Consider the following 16,262-nt stretch of genomic DNA (forward strand, 5'->3'; position numbering starts at 1 on the left):
TGCTTAAATTCTTTTCTCAAGCTCACTACATCTTCCTGAAGTGGCGCTGCTGATGTGGCCTAAAAACCAACAGAATATTGTGTGGGCATTTTTATTAACTCTTGAAATATATGTGAAAGGGGGTTGGGAAATTCCCAAACATTTCATACACTTCCATTCTGTATATGCTCCTTTAACAGGCACTGGAACCAAAGCCCATAGCAAAGCCCTCCTCGTTGCTGCAGGCTTCCTCCTAGCAAAGCATTGCAGTGTAGTCGCTGACAGGTGTTTCAGCCGTGCACCAGGTCACATAAATGTTTTCCATCCTTCTGTGTTCTTCATCAAAGCTGTTTGGGGTCTGTGTTATTTTTTTTAATATTATTTTTGCAGTGTTTAAAAATCAGCCAAACAAAACCCCCAGTTTCTGTCTTGATACCTTTCTGCAATATAAAGGCATAATACCTAAATGTGGTGGCTTATTACTGAAGGACTAAATTCATGCTTTTGCCTTGTGTCTTAGAAGTGGTGGAAAAAGTACAAGATGTCGTTGGCAGAACTCAGGTGAATTTCAAGATAAGATAACTTCTGAGAATTTTATGTCAAAATTTTCCTATTAAAATATGAACTTAATGTGGTCAAACTCCTTGTACCCTTTAGGAATAAACAAAGGAAAAGAAATTCATTCTTTATAAATTCTAAAGCAAAGCTATGAAACTGTTTGAATTTAAAGAATACAACTTATACATCTTTGGAAACTCAATACAAATTTTTTGGAAACTCAAAATGTGCTCAAACACAGTCCCCCCCCCCCCCCCCGATTATTTTTTCTTTCATGGTAGATTGCATGCTGTGTGTTTGCTCTTGGTAGAGATGTTGAATTGTTAAGTTAGTTTTTAAGATCAGGTGGTTGAAATTTTTTCATTTAACTTCGCTGCCAAAAAGTTTATGTAGCTTTTTCTTAAACTGTTGTCAAAATAATTTAATACCTGAGTGTGTCATTGTTAAGTTTGTTTAAAAAAAAAAAAAAAGTTCTGTAAAAACCTCTGAAAAAACCTTTTCTAATACATTCGACTCAGTATTTCTGCTTCTGCAGTTAGATGCAGGTTTCATGCAGCCACTGAGAAAGGATGCTTCAGCTGAAGTGGTGTGGAATAAATTCACCAAAACTGCATGGTTCTTTTTTTTTGGTAACTTACATGCTCACTAGTGTCACAGCATGTCATGCTTTTTCCTGTGTAGACTTGTAATTTCATGTATCTGCATACTGTTGCTTTCTGAAATGAGTAGATTTTTTTTTTTTTCTTTCAAAAGGGATTATCTTTTGAGAATAATTGCTGTCACTAACCCCATCAGCAAAACTACGCTGCTTCTGGCACGCAAGTGGAACAGTAGTGTATTGGCCTGGCTGGGGCCGGTGTTTGTAACAGATACATTCTGGTAACGCATGGTATGGTCTGCACCTGAAACTTGAGAGCTGAGATAGAATTTGGTTTTGGTTTTAGGTGCTAAGAAGTAGGGCAGTTCTCCCTTGAAATACATTTTCAGAAAGATGCTCTTAAATGATGTTGCAATTCCCGTTGATGAACATAGGATGAAAACCTAAAAATGTTCTAGAAATCTTCATTGCCATGCTACACTGTTTCCAAGGGTTATGTTGAACTCTCTTTAAATATTTCAGTGAGCACTTCCTCAGCTTGCACTGACTTCTGATACTGTCTGATGGAGCTTCAGGGAAACATCAACACCAGATGGGGAACTGGGAGGGCTGGGGGTAGGGGACAAAAAATTGCTCTAAGGTGTTGCCAACCTGTGTTTAACGTAAAAAGGATCTCAAGCTGGCTGTGCTTTAGTGCATCTGAATGATTTCCTGATTGTCTCACAAAGTTGCGTTATATAGTGACCTATGTTCTTACTTCCAGAACCTTCATTCAAATAAATCACAGTTTCTGTGTGGTAATATTTGTTCAGACTGGTTTGTCTGCTGTCTTTCCTATCCCAGCACGAAGCCTAGTTTTAGAGACAAACAGAACCTCTTCCAGGAGAGCAAGATAGGCGCCTGATTGTTTTTTTCTGTATTTTGTATTCATGTGTGGTCCTCTCATTTCCCTCGCTTCCCCACCTTTAACAGCTGTACAGTTGCATTTCACAGGGAAGTGGAATTTCCTTATCTTGTTTTGGTTTTTTCATCTCACCTGCGTGGGTGGACTTGCAGAACCAGTGTTCTAGATCACATCACAACAAGCATTGTTGCCCAGTATTGCAGACCTATTACTTTGAGCATTTGAAAAAACAAAACCTGTTACTGGAAGAAGATTGAAGAACTGAAGCTGACAAAGGTAAGTCAGCTGCTTAGAACCTAGTTTTGAGACCAAATATAAAAAGAATTTCCCAGATGGGTTTACCTGTGTGCTCAAGGCATTGCAGAAGTAGGTTTCTTGCTTCTTGGCCTACGCCCTGCCTGTCCAGCATGTGACAGAATGAGAGTAGTGGTCGTACACCATGCATGTTGATTAAAGGGTGTCTTCTTTTTTATGATTATACCATACATGACAATATTGTCTTGACAGCAATATTAATTTATTCCAATATTTACATTAGCAAGGTTCAGAAGTACAACAGTGCTTTTCTGCTAACTCCACTTACCACAAGAGCACACATCTGTGTATAGAATATATGAAGTATCTCACTGGTGGCTCTTGCTCATTTCAGAAACAGTTCATAAGAAACAGAAATAAAGATAATGCTATGAAGCACAGCAGAAGTCTGCAAAGTACCGCAGCTTTATTACTAGAGGTTAGATCCTGTTGGCAATCCTTGGACAGTTAGCCTACTCCTCTGCACAAATACTGTCTACTGATTAGATGCTAGTGGAGACAACTGTTGACGCTAGCAAAAGTGGACTGCTGCATTTGAGGTTTTGGCATGTTATTTTTCTGTTAATTTATGACCCACATGTTGCAATGCTAGACTATTCCAGTTAAATATTGCCAGGCTTTATTAATGGGGAGGGAAAAGGTGTGGCAGACGCAAGTCTTTTACATTCTTAATATTTTATTGACCAGAATGCTGTATAGGCTTTAATTTTTAGCTATTTTTCTTTCCAACAAAACTCATGTTTTCCCCATAAGTTAAGCACAAGAGGATGTGTTGTTCTGAGTTCTGTCAGCTCTTTAGTTTACCTACCCCAAATTTTGACGTTTTCTAAGATGCTGCAATTAGTTACGCAGTATCTTGGCTGTAGTTCAGTGCATCATACCTGATTCACTTCAAACGTCAGTTTAAGAGATGGTATAGCAGCTGCAGTCATTGCGACCTCAAGGATAAGACTGATGTATGCTCCTTTACATTTTTCCCTTTTCAGCCAAGTAAGTTCTCATGTTTTGCTACATTCACCACTTTCTTACTTTTATTAGGGTTTGGAGTATTCACGTTTCAGCCTTGTCTGTTTTGCAGGTTACTTTGTCTCGGTTCATTCAAGTGAAGTCATAGTGTATGAAGCAGTCCGTTTAGACCCGTGAAAAACTGACACCGAAAGACCAAGCAAGTAGAGTAAACCACGAGAGCCTTCTGAGTTTGACGCCTGTAACTAGTCTTCTGGTGGCAACTTTGAGGAAGATTTGATTCTTGTGGTCACAGGGAAAGAAGGTCCAGCCACAGGCATGTAATAAATGATGCTTAATAAATGATTCCAAAAAGCTGCCTTTATGTGTTTACTTTTACTTGTGATTGCTCAATTAGATATTGAAAAGAAAAGTGATAGGGTGAGTCTCTAGAGGTACTACCGGTTTTCCACTAGTCTTCTGCGCTGTGCAGGCTGACTTTGAATTCTGGCGCTAACCAGAGGGACCGAGTTTTCCAGAGAGAAATAGGGAGAGACTCTTCTGGTTCTCAGAATACCCTGGTGCATCTCAGGCATGTCCAGGGAGCCTTACAGGCTTCTGTTTGCACAGTCTGTGATTTTAAATAAAAGCAGTAAGTTTAAAATGGAAAATACAGAGGAGAGGTAGGCAAGAGGTACCAACCGAACATTTCTCCACTTGCACAACATCAACACCTTTCTGTTGTGACACTGTTTGCAGAGACATGTAGACTGGGGATTGCAATAGGATTGTGTACAAAGTTGAAGCATCACACCGTATTTCAAGCTGCTACAACAAATTAACTATTTAACACTTTGCTAATGTTGTGCATACACTTGTTGCCTCCAAGCATGAAAATAAAGCAGATAATTGCAATAAGCTTTCTGCCCAGTAGAAGTTACTATAATATAATGAGAAACTTTGTCCTGCACTGTGAGTAAACAGAAGCAACAGGAAGCTGTTGGAAGGAGGACAGTGTTGCATTAGGTACAGGAAAGAAAATTTAAGAGGGCTCTGTGTCCATCGCCTACAGCTTAGTATGCAGTTCAAGCTGATGTAGTGCCGTTTCTCTCTGGTCACGTAGCAACTGGACCACACCTCCTCCTGCTGAAAGAGGCTAAAGAGCCCTTTGAGCACTATCTGGTGTACTGCAAGGGAACTGCACCATTTTTAATTACCACAGCATTGCCAGCTGATACTCCCCCCCCCCCGGAATGGCAAGGAAATTCTTCGTTCTCTGTCAAGTAATCCTGTTTTTTCGTTCACCTTTTGTGTAGTAATCCCATTTATATTACAGAAGAGGACTATGTTAATTTTTAATGCCAGAATTGTATCTATCAGTGCATTTTATCTTGTTTCAAAGTAAGTTTTTGATTAAAAATAAGCATTCTTATCCACCTGATGCTCTTCTCGTTTAGCACTCCTGTATGGTGGTATTATGTTAACATTTTGGAAGAATACTCAAGGATTTGAGCATGTTTTTCTTCTCGCTTAGACTTTGCAAATGACTGAAAAGCTTTCCCCACTCCTAACCTCTCTTCTGTTGTGCAACAAAAGAGCTTTCCTTTAAGCATCTTGGTTTCCAAGCACAAGAAATCGTCTCTGGGCATTACTGAACATTTGACTTAAGGTGTGATGAATCCTCTTATGTCAAGTTGAATCTTTTGATGTATACTGTAGATTAATGTTTAACTTAGCTAAAACAAGTGTGGAACTAGTATTGTTCAGTTTCTCTTTAAGGTTGTCTTGATCGGATCTCGGGTTTTGTATAAAAAAAAAAGGATATGCTAAGTCTGCATTGGATGTCACAGCCTGACTTTGTTTTGTCAAGGCTGTTTCCTTTGCTGCCCGTCTTAGATGATTGTTGCATTATAACAGTACAAAAACCTTATTCTGGCTTCGTGACCTGCATGAGGGAAAGCCTTTCAAACTATCTGAAAACTTATTTATTGATTTATTTAAATGTTTTGTTTCATTCTATAGTGACTTAACCAGTTGTTGTCATTGCACTTTGGTATCAGCTTGGGGAGGGGGCATGTTTTGGTGATGTATGGCAAAACAGCCATTGCAAAATAATGCTATTGGTGTTGCTGTACTCTCAGGTTTCCTTTCTTCTGAGAATTTAAAAAAGCAAATCCTAGTGTAGGTCAGCTTGTGCCTTGAGTACATCAAAACCAATAGCCTACCTAAAACAATAGAAAACTGTGTACTTGGAGCCGTGCATATATAGTAAATCTGTGGCAATATTGTGAAAACTATATAAAAATGCAAATACACCATTTTGTTAACTTGATAATGCTTATGCATCCCCTCCCCTTCTGTCTTTTTAGGTCTACGAGGGCTAATCAATCTTGGGAACACATGTTTTATGAACTGTATTGTCCAGGCACTTACCCACACTCCACTGCTGCGAGATTTCTTCCTCTCCGACAGGCACAAATGTGAAATGCAAAGCCCCAGCTCATGTCTGGTCTGTGAAATGTCTACGCTTTTTCAGGAGGTGAGTGCTGTTTGCCACAATAGCATCGCCTTTCCACAGACACTGGCTGTTTCTTACCCCAAAAGGGATTGTGTTCTATGTGCAAATATAAAGGGAATGTAAATTATGTTTCCCCTCAAGGTGTGGCAAAACAGAGCAGTAAAGACTGAGTGAGACCCTACTGTCAAAAATACCCGACTGCTGAAAAGGAAACTATTGGCCTTTTAAATCCTATTCTTAAGTCACCTTTGTTTAGGCAAAGCTGGTATTGGAAATAATTACAGTGCTGCCTGCTCTTCTGAGACTGATCTGCGAGTCTTTAGTCTTAAAGGTGAATGTGTGCTTTAATTAAAGGTGCAAGTTGTAACTGGAAAATATGTCACAGGCTCTTTGGGTGATAATGGGAGTAAGAATAAAGCAATAGTATATAGCCTTGTGGTTTAAGGCACTGGATTACGTAGGTCTGTATAAATATTTTAAAGATCTCGATTCAGTGCTTTCTAACAGGGAGAAACATCTTTGCTATCATCTCTTACGTGGAAACCCATTAATGGCCAGGAGGATGTAGAAAAGTGAATGTGTTGATACAGTTTGTACCTTTTATGTATGAGCTACTCTTCTTTCCCTTTCTCACTCAGGTGATTGGCTTTGCAATGTGCCTTTCTCTGTAGGTCTAGTCTGTGCTGTATGACACAGGCACAGTCTTTTCCTTAGTTAATAAAGCTCTTTGACTATTTATTATCTTAGTTGCACATCAGTAATTGTAAGGACTATGGCTAGACACGGGCTTCTAGTTTTAAGATGAGTCTTTAAAAACAAACAAGCAAATCTAGTCCTATGCCTTTTCCTCAGTGATAGGTCTGCTTTCTCGGTAAGTAAAAAAAGCGCTGTATGAGACAGGCACAGTCTTTTCCTTAATAAGTAGTCAAAGAGCTTTATTAACTATCTTAGTTGCACATCAGTAATTGTAAGGACTATGGCTAGACATGGGCTTCTAGTTTTAAGATGAGTCTTTAAAAACAAGCAAGCAAATCTAGTCCTATGCCTTTTCCTCAGTGATAGGTCTGCTTTCTCGGTAAGTAAAAAAAGCCAAAACAACACACACACACCCCAAAAGCTATAGTACATGCTGTCACAGAGCATTTAAGATAGCTGGAGATGTCTGTACGCAGAGCATGTCTTTTGTGTATATGCTGTCGTGGAAGTTTGTTCAAACTGAGACCAACCTAAAATAGCTTTACCTTTATCTTGTGATTTTCAATTTGATTTTACTTCGGTGCCTTTTTCACCAGAGATTATTCTTTTTAGTCATTGCAGGCGAGTTAAACGTATGTGGAAGGTAAAGTCCCCCTTAGCCATTCCAGTAGAAAGTTGTTTTCTGCTCATACTCAGCACTCATGTGAATTTGCAACTTTTCATGTTGCTTATCAGTCACTATTGTATGTTATACTTCTTATTTTTTGATTTATTTGTCAATTATTCCTGAGTCTGTAAGGAAAGGAGGTAAAAACAAAAGGCAGGCATACCAATAGGTAGCAGCTGCAGGATTATTGAAACCAGATGTGCAGTTAAATGGGGAAAGATCACTCTGCCTAGATAAAAAAAAAAAATCAGTCATGGTATAGAAACACCAGTTTCTGTATACTGTTAATACAGAAACCTATTCGCTTATTTAAAAAAAAGATACTATTATAATCTTGATATCCTTTCATCAAATGGTGGTGTAAAGTCTCATTCCAATGAATATCAGCGCATTCTGCTTACACACATGCATTTTTAAAAAATCCCTTGGGAAAGGAGAAATGAGTATTGCGTTACAGATTGAAGGGCTGGAGGAAAGATCAAGACTGTCTAGGTAATAATTTTTATTTCCATTTTTGTATGTGGAGCCCTGTTGATGGCCGAGGATGCCTTTTGCTGGACTATGTACAAGCATGTAACAAAGAACAGGCTGTTAGCCAAAATGGGGCTTAAACACAGCATTTGCATTAGTTTCAGTTGTAATCAAGTTTAATTTCACACACAACTTTGGGAATCTCAGCCTTCATTTTCCCCCATCAAAATTCATGCCTACGCTTGCATTAGTTCTAATAATTAATGTTCTGTGACATGAGGGTATATGAATGAGGGAAGAGCCATATCTGTGATATCAGACTGTGAAGATAGCAGTACAGTAGTCAGTGTCCTTATTTCACGTTGAAATACTGCAGCTATGTGCTGTGGGAGGACAACAAAAAGTGACTCAACCACCTTGAAGTAAAACTAGAGCTTAGTCCTCCACAAGCAAAACTGTAACCAACTCAGTATATTTTAACTTGGAAGCAGTAAATACCACGTTATGTTTATAGCTCTGTCAGCACTCATTGTAAAATTCTGTTTCCCAGTGAGTTTTAATTTCTCTACGTTCAGAATTAAAACCAAAATCTTGCATTTTTGGAGCAGACTGGTTCTCTTTCATGTCCCAACTACATGCAGTGGTTATGATGAAGATTCCTACGCTGTCTTTGCAGAGATGAGGTCTGAATGAAGGAAAGCTAACCAGTGGAGATTTCAGTGCTATGGTTAAGAATTCCTTTGTAATTGAATTACCAGGGAAACTTTGGTTCAGGTTCTGTCTTGTTTTTACGTAGCTTTCCCACTGGGATTAACTGATGTAGTTATCCCAAGGCATTTTACCCAGTGACGAACGATCAGGGCAAGGGTTAACTTCATCTCCCCTCCACCCTTCTTTTCTGAAGGTGTGATCTTAGGCAAGTGGAATGCCAGGGGATCTGGTGAATGCATGCCAGTAAGAACTCTCCAGGAGAAAGAGAGACTGTTTTGAACATTAAATGAAACTTCCTATATGTAAATAAGCAAGTTTTGCTGTTTTGCTTCTTAAACAGAAAACACTTGTCCCTTTTTTTGTTTAAGATTGTTTATATAGGTTGCGTGATTTCTCTGTGATAAATAGGAAGCTACAAAGTTCTTCCACCTTCAAGTAGGTTGATGGTGAGTAATGAGTGTCAGATGGTTCTTAGCATTGAGGTTTTTTTCCTGGTAGCTTTTCTTGTGAATATGCCAAGCATTGAATCTCTGTTTGCTTTAAAAAGATCTGACTGCATCAATTAACATTCTCATTTGTGCTACTTGAAACCTATTTCTCAATAGAATCATGACTTAAATTACACTGCATGAGAAAAGGAATGAAAAGAATTTGGGAATAACAGATAGTGGTGAAACTGGATGGAGGGAAGATAGAACACACAGAACCCGTTCATTGAGCCTTTTGGCTGAAAGGGTTTGTGCACTACTTTTTACCTACTGGTATTTGTGTTTTAGTCTTCGCCAATGAAAATTAATTTCAAGATGGTCCCCACCCTAAGGTTTATCTAAATCCTTTACAGAATGACCAATCAGGATGGTAGGATTAGCGGATCTGTATCTCAGTGTACTCTGTGACTGGAATAGCAAGAATACCTGGGAATATAGCAGAATGCAGTGCATCCACTCAGAGATGTAAAGAACAAAGCCGCCTTTATTCCCATCATTACTCATCCTCATGAGCCTATCAAAGTGCACAGCACAACTACGTGGAGAGTTGAGAAGTGTGGACAAAAAGGAAAAAGAATGGGATGATTTATGGCTTTGATACCTTAAGATGGTACACTGTTGAAATGGCTTATGTATAAAATAAGTTACAACAAAGGTACGAGGGAGAAAAGTAGTTAAGGCTCTTTCCATAGATGGAGGCCTTGCATTTTGTAATGGAAAATACAGAGTTTGTGCCAATTTAGTAAAATCTTTTCTCTGAAATAAGTATAGAACGTACAGAGTGTGTGCAAGCAATATGTTTTTTCTGACTCCTTGAACCATTGCTCTTTGCTGGGAAACCTCCAGTAGGTGTTCTTTTATTCTGAAAGACGCATGTATTACCCGCTCCCTTTATCCGTTGTAAACTTTCAGTACGCTTAAAGTCTTAATTGAGAACCAATTTCTAAGAGGGGGTTTTACCTTCTGAAGTTGGACTGGAGCCTGGGACAGGATTTATGCCTATAAATTCCTGATTACAAAGCTTGGAGACTGTTTAGTTGATCTATATGCAGGATAGAGCAAATGTATCTGTTCACGTAATTGGGAAACTTCCATGCATGTGTGTTTGGCAGGAGGAGAAAGAAGTACAGATGTGTGTGGTGGTGTTTTGTTTCTTTTAAACCTGACTCTGTTATCTGTATATTTTTGGTAACAGTAATGCAAAATACAAAGCCTAGAATCCTCTAAATCACCTATAGAGTCTTCCTTTTAGAATCTAAGAGCAAATGTTCAAGTGCAAAAAAAGAAAGTTATTGTTACTGAGGTTGTGTGTAAGAATGGAGGCTTTGAATCCTGGTTTGGTTTCTTTTTCTTTTTTTTTTTTTTCTTCCCTTCCCTGGAACAGCAATTAAACAGTGCATTACCAAGCATTTTCAAACTGCTTGAACTAGTTCTCTCCAATATAAACAACTGATACTGCTGAATTGAAAACAAATTTAAACAGAAATTGTTTTGAATTATGTTTGGAAGAGTTGTGCCATTGAAGTGTTTTAAAGATGACTTGCAAATACATCATTGTTTATATTTGCATACTTTAATGAAAAGGTTTGTGTAATAGTGATTGAATAAGACTTTACATGGACTTTTTTTTCCTTTTTGTGGATTGGAACAGCTGTGATAGACTGGTCTTCCCAGCAACAAGGAAATGACAGAGATGGGATGGATGTTTTATACATTCCAGTTAAAATACTGCTATTGAGTATGCTTAGATTCTTTTGTTTCATTTTTTATTTATTAGAATAGTGAAGCTTTCCCCCACCCCCACATATATTCAACAGTACTCTTACTAGGTGTGTTTCTAGTTTCTGTGTGATAATAGCTAATAATTTGATAAAGCTTCTTGTTAGATTCTTCTAATCCTAACGAAGCGCTAGAGAATGTAAAATCTGCTGGCAGGTCTAGTGTCTGCAGTGGAGTAATTATGGAGAGTGCTGTTGGTTAAAATGACTGGAGAGCTCTGGGACTAATTGTAAGGAGTGACAGAACAGAGAAGTTTTATTGCTGCAGTTCCCTGAATTATGTTGAGCAGCAGCTGCGTCAGCAGATTTCAATTACCATACTACTGCTCCAGTCCCTTGGTGTCGTTCTTGTTGGCATCAGAGTTACCTATTGATCTTTTTATTTATAGAAGCGTTTTGTGTCATTTGGCTGCAGAGGTATATCTTCTTGTTTGGAAAGAGCAGAGCTTGCAATAAAGACATTTCTTTGCAAGGAAATACACTAAAACCCTTCAGAAAACCCTACAGATGTGAGGACTAGATGAGAAGATTGTACTACCTTTTGCCTACCTGTCCCTTAAAATACAATATGTTTTATCTAGGCAGGTTTGTAGCACAGTGCCTGTGCTCGCACTGATATAAAATGCTCAGAGACTGGGCAGGGAGAAACTCAGGGCTGGGGAAGGAAGCCAGCTTTTCCAATGAGAGTGAGAAATTATATACTGCTGGGGTTTTAAATCTTATTTTTGTTCTGTGTATTTGCTGCTTACTGTCTTCTGTTTGGGAAGTAACTGAAAATAAACCTCCATTGATTTGATAGAATCTTGACAAAACATAGTTGTGGTGTTGCAGGCACCCTTTACTGGCAAATACCTTTTCCAAAGGTTAGGGAAAATTACTTACAAATTTTCCACTTATTAAAAATAAAATGTTACCCCGTTAAACACAACCTGAACCCCAAGTGAATAAAGTCTTCTGGGCCTTTTCTGGCTCCCTGCAGGGACACCACAAGCATCTCTGCTTTGCTTTTGGAACTGGTATCATGGTGCAGGGGTTCGTGAATAGATACAAAAGTCAGCTTGCTCAAGAAGGGACTGTTAGCTTTAGTCTGAGACTCTGGATGCCAGAATTGGCAGCAGAAGTGAGGACCCAGGAAGATGAAAGTAGAACGGTTGCAGCAGTAGCACTTGGATGGAAATGGAGAGGGTAAAGGAAGGAGTTGAACCTCGACCCAGGGAAACACAGACCTTTGGGGGGGGGGGGGGGGGGCATGCATTTCTGTAGGCAGTTATCCATCTTCCTCTTCTGTGTTGATTTACCTCCCCAGCTGTGTGTCACCATTCGGCAGTGGTGTTTCACATCATGGTTTTGCTGACTGAATAATTTGTCTGTGCACTCTAATACGCTTCTGGCAAAATCACCTGGGGCAATTGCAGTCACTACGGTAGCCAGCTCATCAGATTTTGACTGAAGCAGATGCAGGAGCTGGTCCAGGACCAGAACTCCAGCAGTGACACCCTGCAGAAGTGGTAGCGGGCAGCCGACTTTGGTCGGCTAGGTGAATGAAGTGGTATCTTCAGCTCTGCAAGCAGCTGTGCTGAATAAAGTTGTTTCTAAAGCCTTGCGCTGCTGTAGCTATACAGTAAAAGGCCAATAGTGGCATGAGGCTGCTATCCTGCTTGTAAATTTTTCCATGAGATAGGATCATGCACAGCCATTGGATGCAGAAAGTTACCATGGCATGGTTCAGGGGCTGGATGGCAGTTGGCATCTGATATGCTCATCCTCGGTGTTTGCCCCGATTTTGGGGGGCATGTAACTTGTGAACAAAATTGCTGATCTCTTGCAAATGTAGGAATTCCCCCCCCCGGCTATTTTAATAAAAGCCAGCGGTATCAGTAAGGAATTTGAGTGTTGTTCCCCCTCCCCTCTTTATTTTAGGCTAATCCATCACAAAATGAAGGAATTTCAAGGAGAAAATTGAGCTGCTCAGTTCTGAGATCACTTCCTCAGTAGTCTATGATACAAAGCTGTCTCTGTATTTTATTATTAAGGCCATCAGAATTAAATGTTTTAAATTTATTTGACTAATTGCACTCTTAAGTTTTTAATAATTAAATGCACTGAGGCTGTGTAACTTGTTAACAGTCATGTCCTTTTCTTTGCTTTGAGCAGTTTTACTCTGGGCACCGATCTCCTCACATTCCATATAGGTTATTGCACCTGGTATGGACTCATGCACGGCATTTAGCAGGGTACGAGCAACAAGATGCACACGAGTTCCTCATTGCTGCATTAGATGTGCTACACAGACACTGCAAAGGTAAGGCTTGTACTGAGTCTTCAATCAACAAGGAATATTGGATCGTAAAGGAGGTAGAACAATCTCTTCTTAAATCAAGCGTAGTGTCTTCCGGTACAGCAATCTTAGCAAATTCCTTTTAAAATGTTTGGTAGACTTAAAGGAAAAGATTTATAAATAAATAAATAAAACCATTCCCACTGTCAAAAATTACCCAGAGTTAGAAGCAGACAAGCCTGTACATTGATTTGAATAACCATCATTGTGAGTCACTGTCTTTTTAAATTGCTATTTTAATTCTATTTATACTTGAGGTAGTTAGAACTCTTACTCAGTGTGTCATGGGACTGATGAAAATAACATAGGGGAGGCTATGGCTGTTCTGGTTAAATATTATTCTACTGTATTTATGATGCCCAATTGCTTACAGAAATGTGAATAAGAAAAATCAGTATTTGGTTTTGGTATCTTTTATTAGTCTGTATATAAAAATACATAACTGTACAATACAGTAAAAATATTCAGTGACATGCTTTTAGAGATGAATTATCTAAGTCGAATTGATTTGATAATATCATATGAAATTATGTATTTCATGTTAGTTAACTGAACTAAATCTGAACTGAAACTTTCCCAATCTGCCAATGTTTGATCTAGCTTGATTCACTTAAGCACAGAAATTTTTACTATACTTGTAAGGGAAAAATAGTAGGGTTGATACTAGCAAAACAAACAAACTAAAAACCTATTAGTCACTAAAAATAAGCTTTAAAGCACTCAGCTTTCCTCTAGTGCTCTTAGAAGAGGCACTTAGAGGTAAGTTTTTTGGCTTATCAGAGGACTATCAAAGGGAAGGCGGCTGCTGCTTCTTTGAAACATTTTGAAGTTTTGCTTTTATCTTTGAGATAGTCTCACGTGGTAGCAGATGTGCTTGTTCAGATTCATAATAGGTGTCCTCCAAAAGAGTCTTCTGCAAAAAGAGTATTTCTAAGGAGAGGAGTACATAGAACAGTTCTTCTGTAATTATTAGTATCTGTCATTTGACAGTCACTAACTGAAATTCAATGAGCGTACTGAAACTGGTGTTGGAATATTGTAAGGAATAGAGTCTATCCAAATACTGACCTCTCACTTCTTAACACTGAATAAACTCAGCTGCAAACAGAAATACTTCATGGTTCCTATAAAGTTTCTGAACCACTGATCTAACAAATCTTGAAGCTTTTTCATCATTTTTGATATAAAATGATGTTCGTATTTCTTCTATACTTCCTGATTAGTTCATGAAGGAGGAATATTTTCTTCTCAGATTTGTAAAGAAAAAACTTGCAACAATAACGGTCCCTGCACTCTTTTCAAACTGAGAAAGAATCTGAAAAGACTTTTTTTTTTTTTAAAGTGTGGTTTGGCTTTAAATGAAGAATCAAATGTATCTTCTGCAATTACCAACAAAACCAAGCTTTCTCAACAGTTTCTTTATTCTTGGTTCTATTTGGCCTCTCTGGCCTGAATGAAAATGAAACTGTGATCTGTCCTAAAACTTTGAAAAAATTGTTAGACATTCTTTGGAAAGAGCGCGTGCATGTGTGTATATATATATTTTTTTTTTTTTACTACTGGTTGGATATCACAGATGTGTTGAAAACATTGACTTCTGAATCAGTATCGAGTTTCATAATGGTTTCAGCCAGCTTGAATTGAATTAGGGGTTTTGCACCTTTAATACTGAGCTTTTTTGGGTTGTGGCAGAGGTACCATTTACATTTAATACAAGGAGTGAAATTCAGTTATTTAATGGATATCCTTAAGTTTGAGCTACTTGCATGGACATAGCTAAGCTGTTACAACCCTACTAGTGGGAAGGCATTAGCGCTAGATCCTTGACATCTGTGCACCCAGGTTTTTAAACTTCTGTTTCTGAAGAAATGGACTTTTATTAAACTACGGTAAATAATCTATACCACATCAAGGTAATTTAAAAGAAGTGGTTGAGCAGTTGTGTGGGAACCAAACCAGTTCATCTAAACCAGAATTTCAAGTCACGATAAAAAACTTTTGGAATGAACTAGTTTGCTATGTAATGAGAAAGTTTCCCACTTACATACTTATGTATGCACACAGACACACACCCATGTGAAGTACACATATCTAAAAATATTATTACTAATAGTGAGAATATGTCCTGAAGCTACAATAAGCAAATAATGCCTCCCCTGCCAATATTAAATATTTATTTTACTGAATCAAAAAAGCTTTTAAGGCTTCTAGTCAATAGTAATCAAGTTCTACAATTAACACACAGTGAAGTAAAATAAAGTATGGGGAAAATTTTGTCCAAAAGCCCTAGCTTTTGGACATTATTCATGATTACCAAGGCTTCAGGCACCAAAGTAAATGAAAGCGTTCCTTATGCTAAGAACTGTATAAATATCCAGTGATACTTGTTTGGCTGACATTGGTCATTTATCCCTTTTCCATTCCATTTTCTCTGCTTTCTAGAAAGTGTCCTAATGCAAGTTAGAAGAGGCTGTGAATGCTCGTTATTGATATTTGTCATTGCCTAAATTAGGAAAAATACGTGATTTTGATGTGCATTTAAAGATAAGTTTTGTAATACTGCATCCTACGAAGCATAAAATTAACTGCCCTGAGATTCATATATGGGCTGGCCCAGCTAGTCGTTTGGGGTTTTTTTAATGCTGGTTGAATATATACTTTGTTTTAGTGGCATCTGAAGTTTTGGAAGCCCAGGATACCTGTATGATCACCCGTGTAAATCATGTCTCAGGGGTGATAGCTCTCCTTGTGCTAGCACTGTTGTTTTGAGCTGTGGCATCTGTGCAGGGCATATTCTGAACACTTAACAGGGCTCCTCTGTGCTGCTAGATTAATACAAAATGTTTCTAACTAAAAGGAATCTAGTGTGTCATGCCTATGCATCACTATTTTTCATTCCAACAGCTGGGGAAAGATGGACTGACTGGAAAGTAGTATTTTGGTGGGGGGAAAAAATGCGAAGCTATTAATTACTCCTCTTTCTCTACCATTCACCCAAAGTGTGCACAAGGTCTGTCCTTAAATGCATACTCCAACTAAAAAAGGCAAGAGCTTTCTTGAATCTGAATTCTTTTTCCAGTGTTGCTACTATAAATGACACTTAAAGTTGTACCTGTATTTTGTACTGTTCCGGTCTCTCTTGCTGGTTTGATGGTGCATAGTGCTCAGAGTTCTGCTGTGTCATTGTACGTTGGCGTTTGTGGTCCTTCTCACCACTAAAGCTTCCAAATGAGATTCAGAGCTTACTCTACATCAGGTATTAGTTTCTTCACCATCGTAATGCTATAAACAGCCTT

At 38.5% G+C, this 16,262-nt stretch overlaps 1 protein-coding gene across 4 annotated transcripts in view; it reads left to right on the forward strand.

Moving 5' to 3' along the window:
* The window catches only part of USP22 (ubiquitin specific peptidase 22), a 73,346-nt gene that overhangs the window by 39,480 nt on the left and 17,604 nt on the right, over positions 1 to 16,262 (forward strand). For all 4 annotated transcript variants that reach the window (XM_009286430.1, XM_009286433.1, XM_009286432.1 and 1 more), the window contains 2 exons: positions 5,669 to 5,838; positions 12,783 to 12,930. In XM_009286430.1, coding sequence (XP_009284705.1) covers positions 5,669 to 5,838; positions 12,783 to 12,930 — 318 coding nt within the window. The remainder of the gene's footprint in view (positions 1 to 5,668; positions 5,839 to 12,782; positions 12,931 to 16,262) is intronic.

This window comes from Aptenodytes forsteri, unplaced genomic scaffold, assembly GCF_000699145.1.
Source record: "Aptenodytes forsteri isolate BGI_AS27 unplaced genomic scaffold, ASM69914v1 Scaffold55, whole genome shotgun sequence".
NCBI classification, from domain to species: Eukaryota; Metazoa; Chordata; class Aves; order Sphenisciformes; family Spheniscidae; genus Aptenodytes; species Aptenodytes forsteri.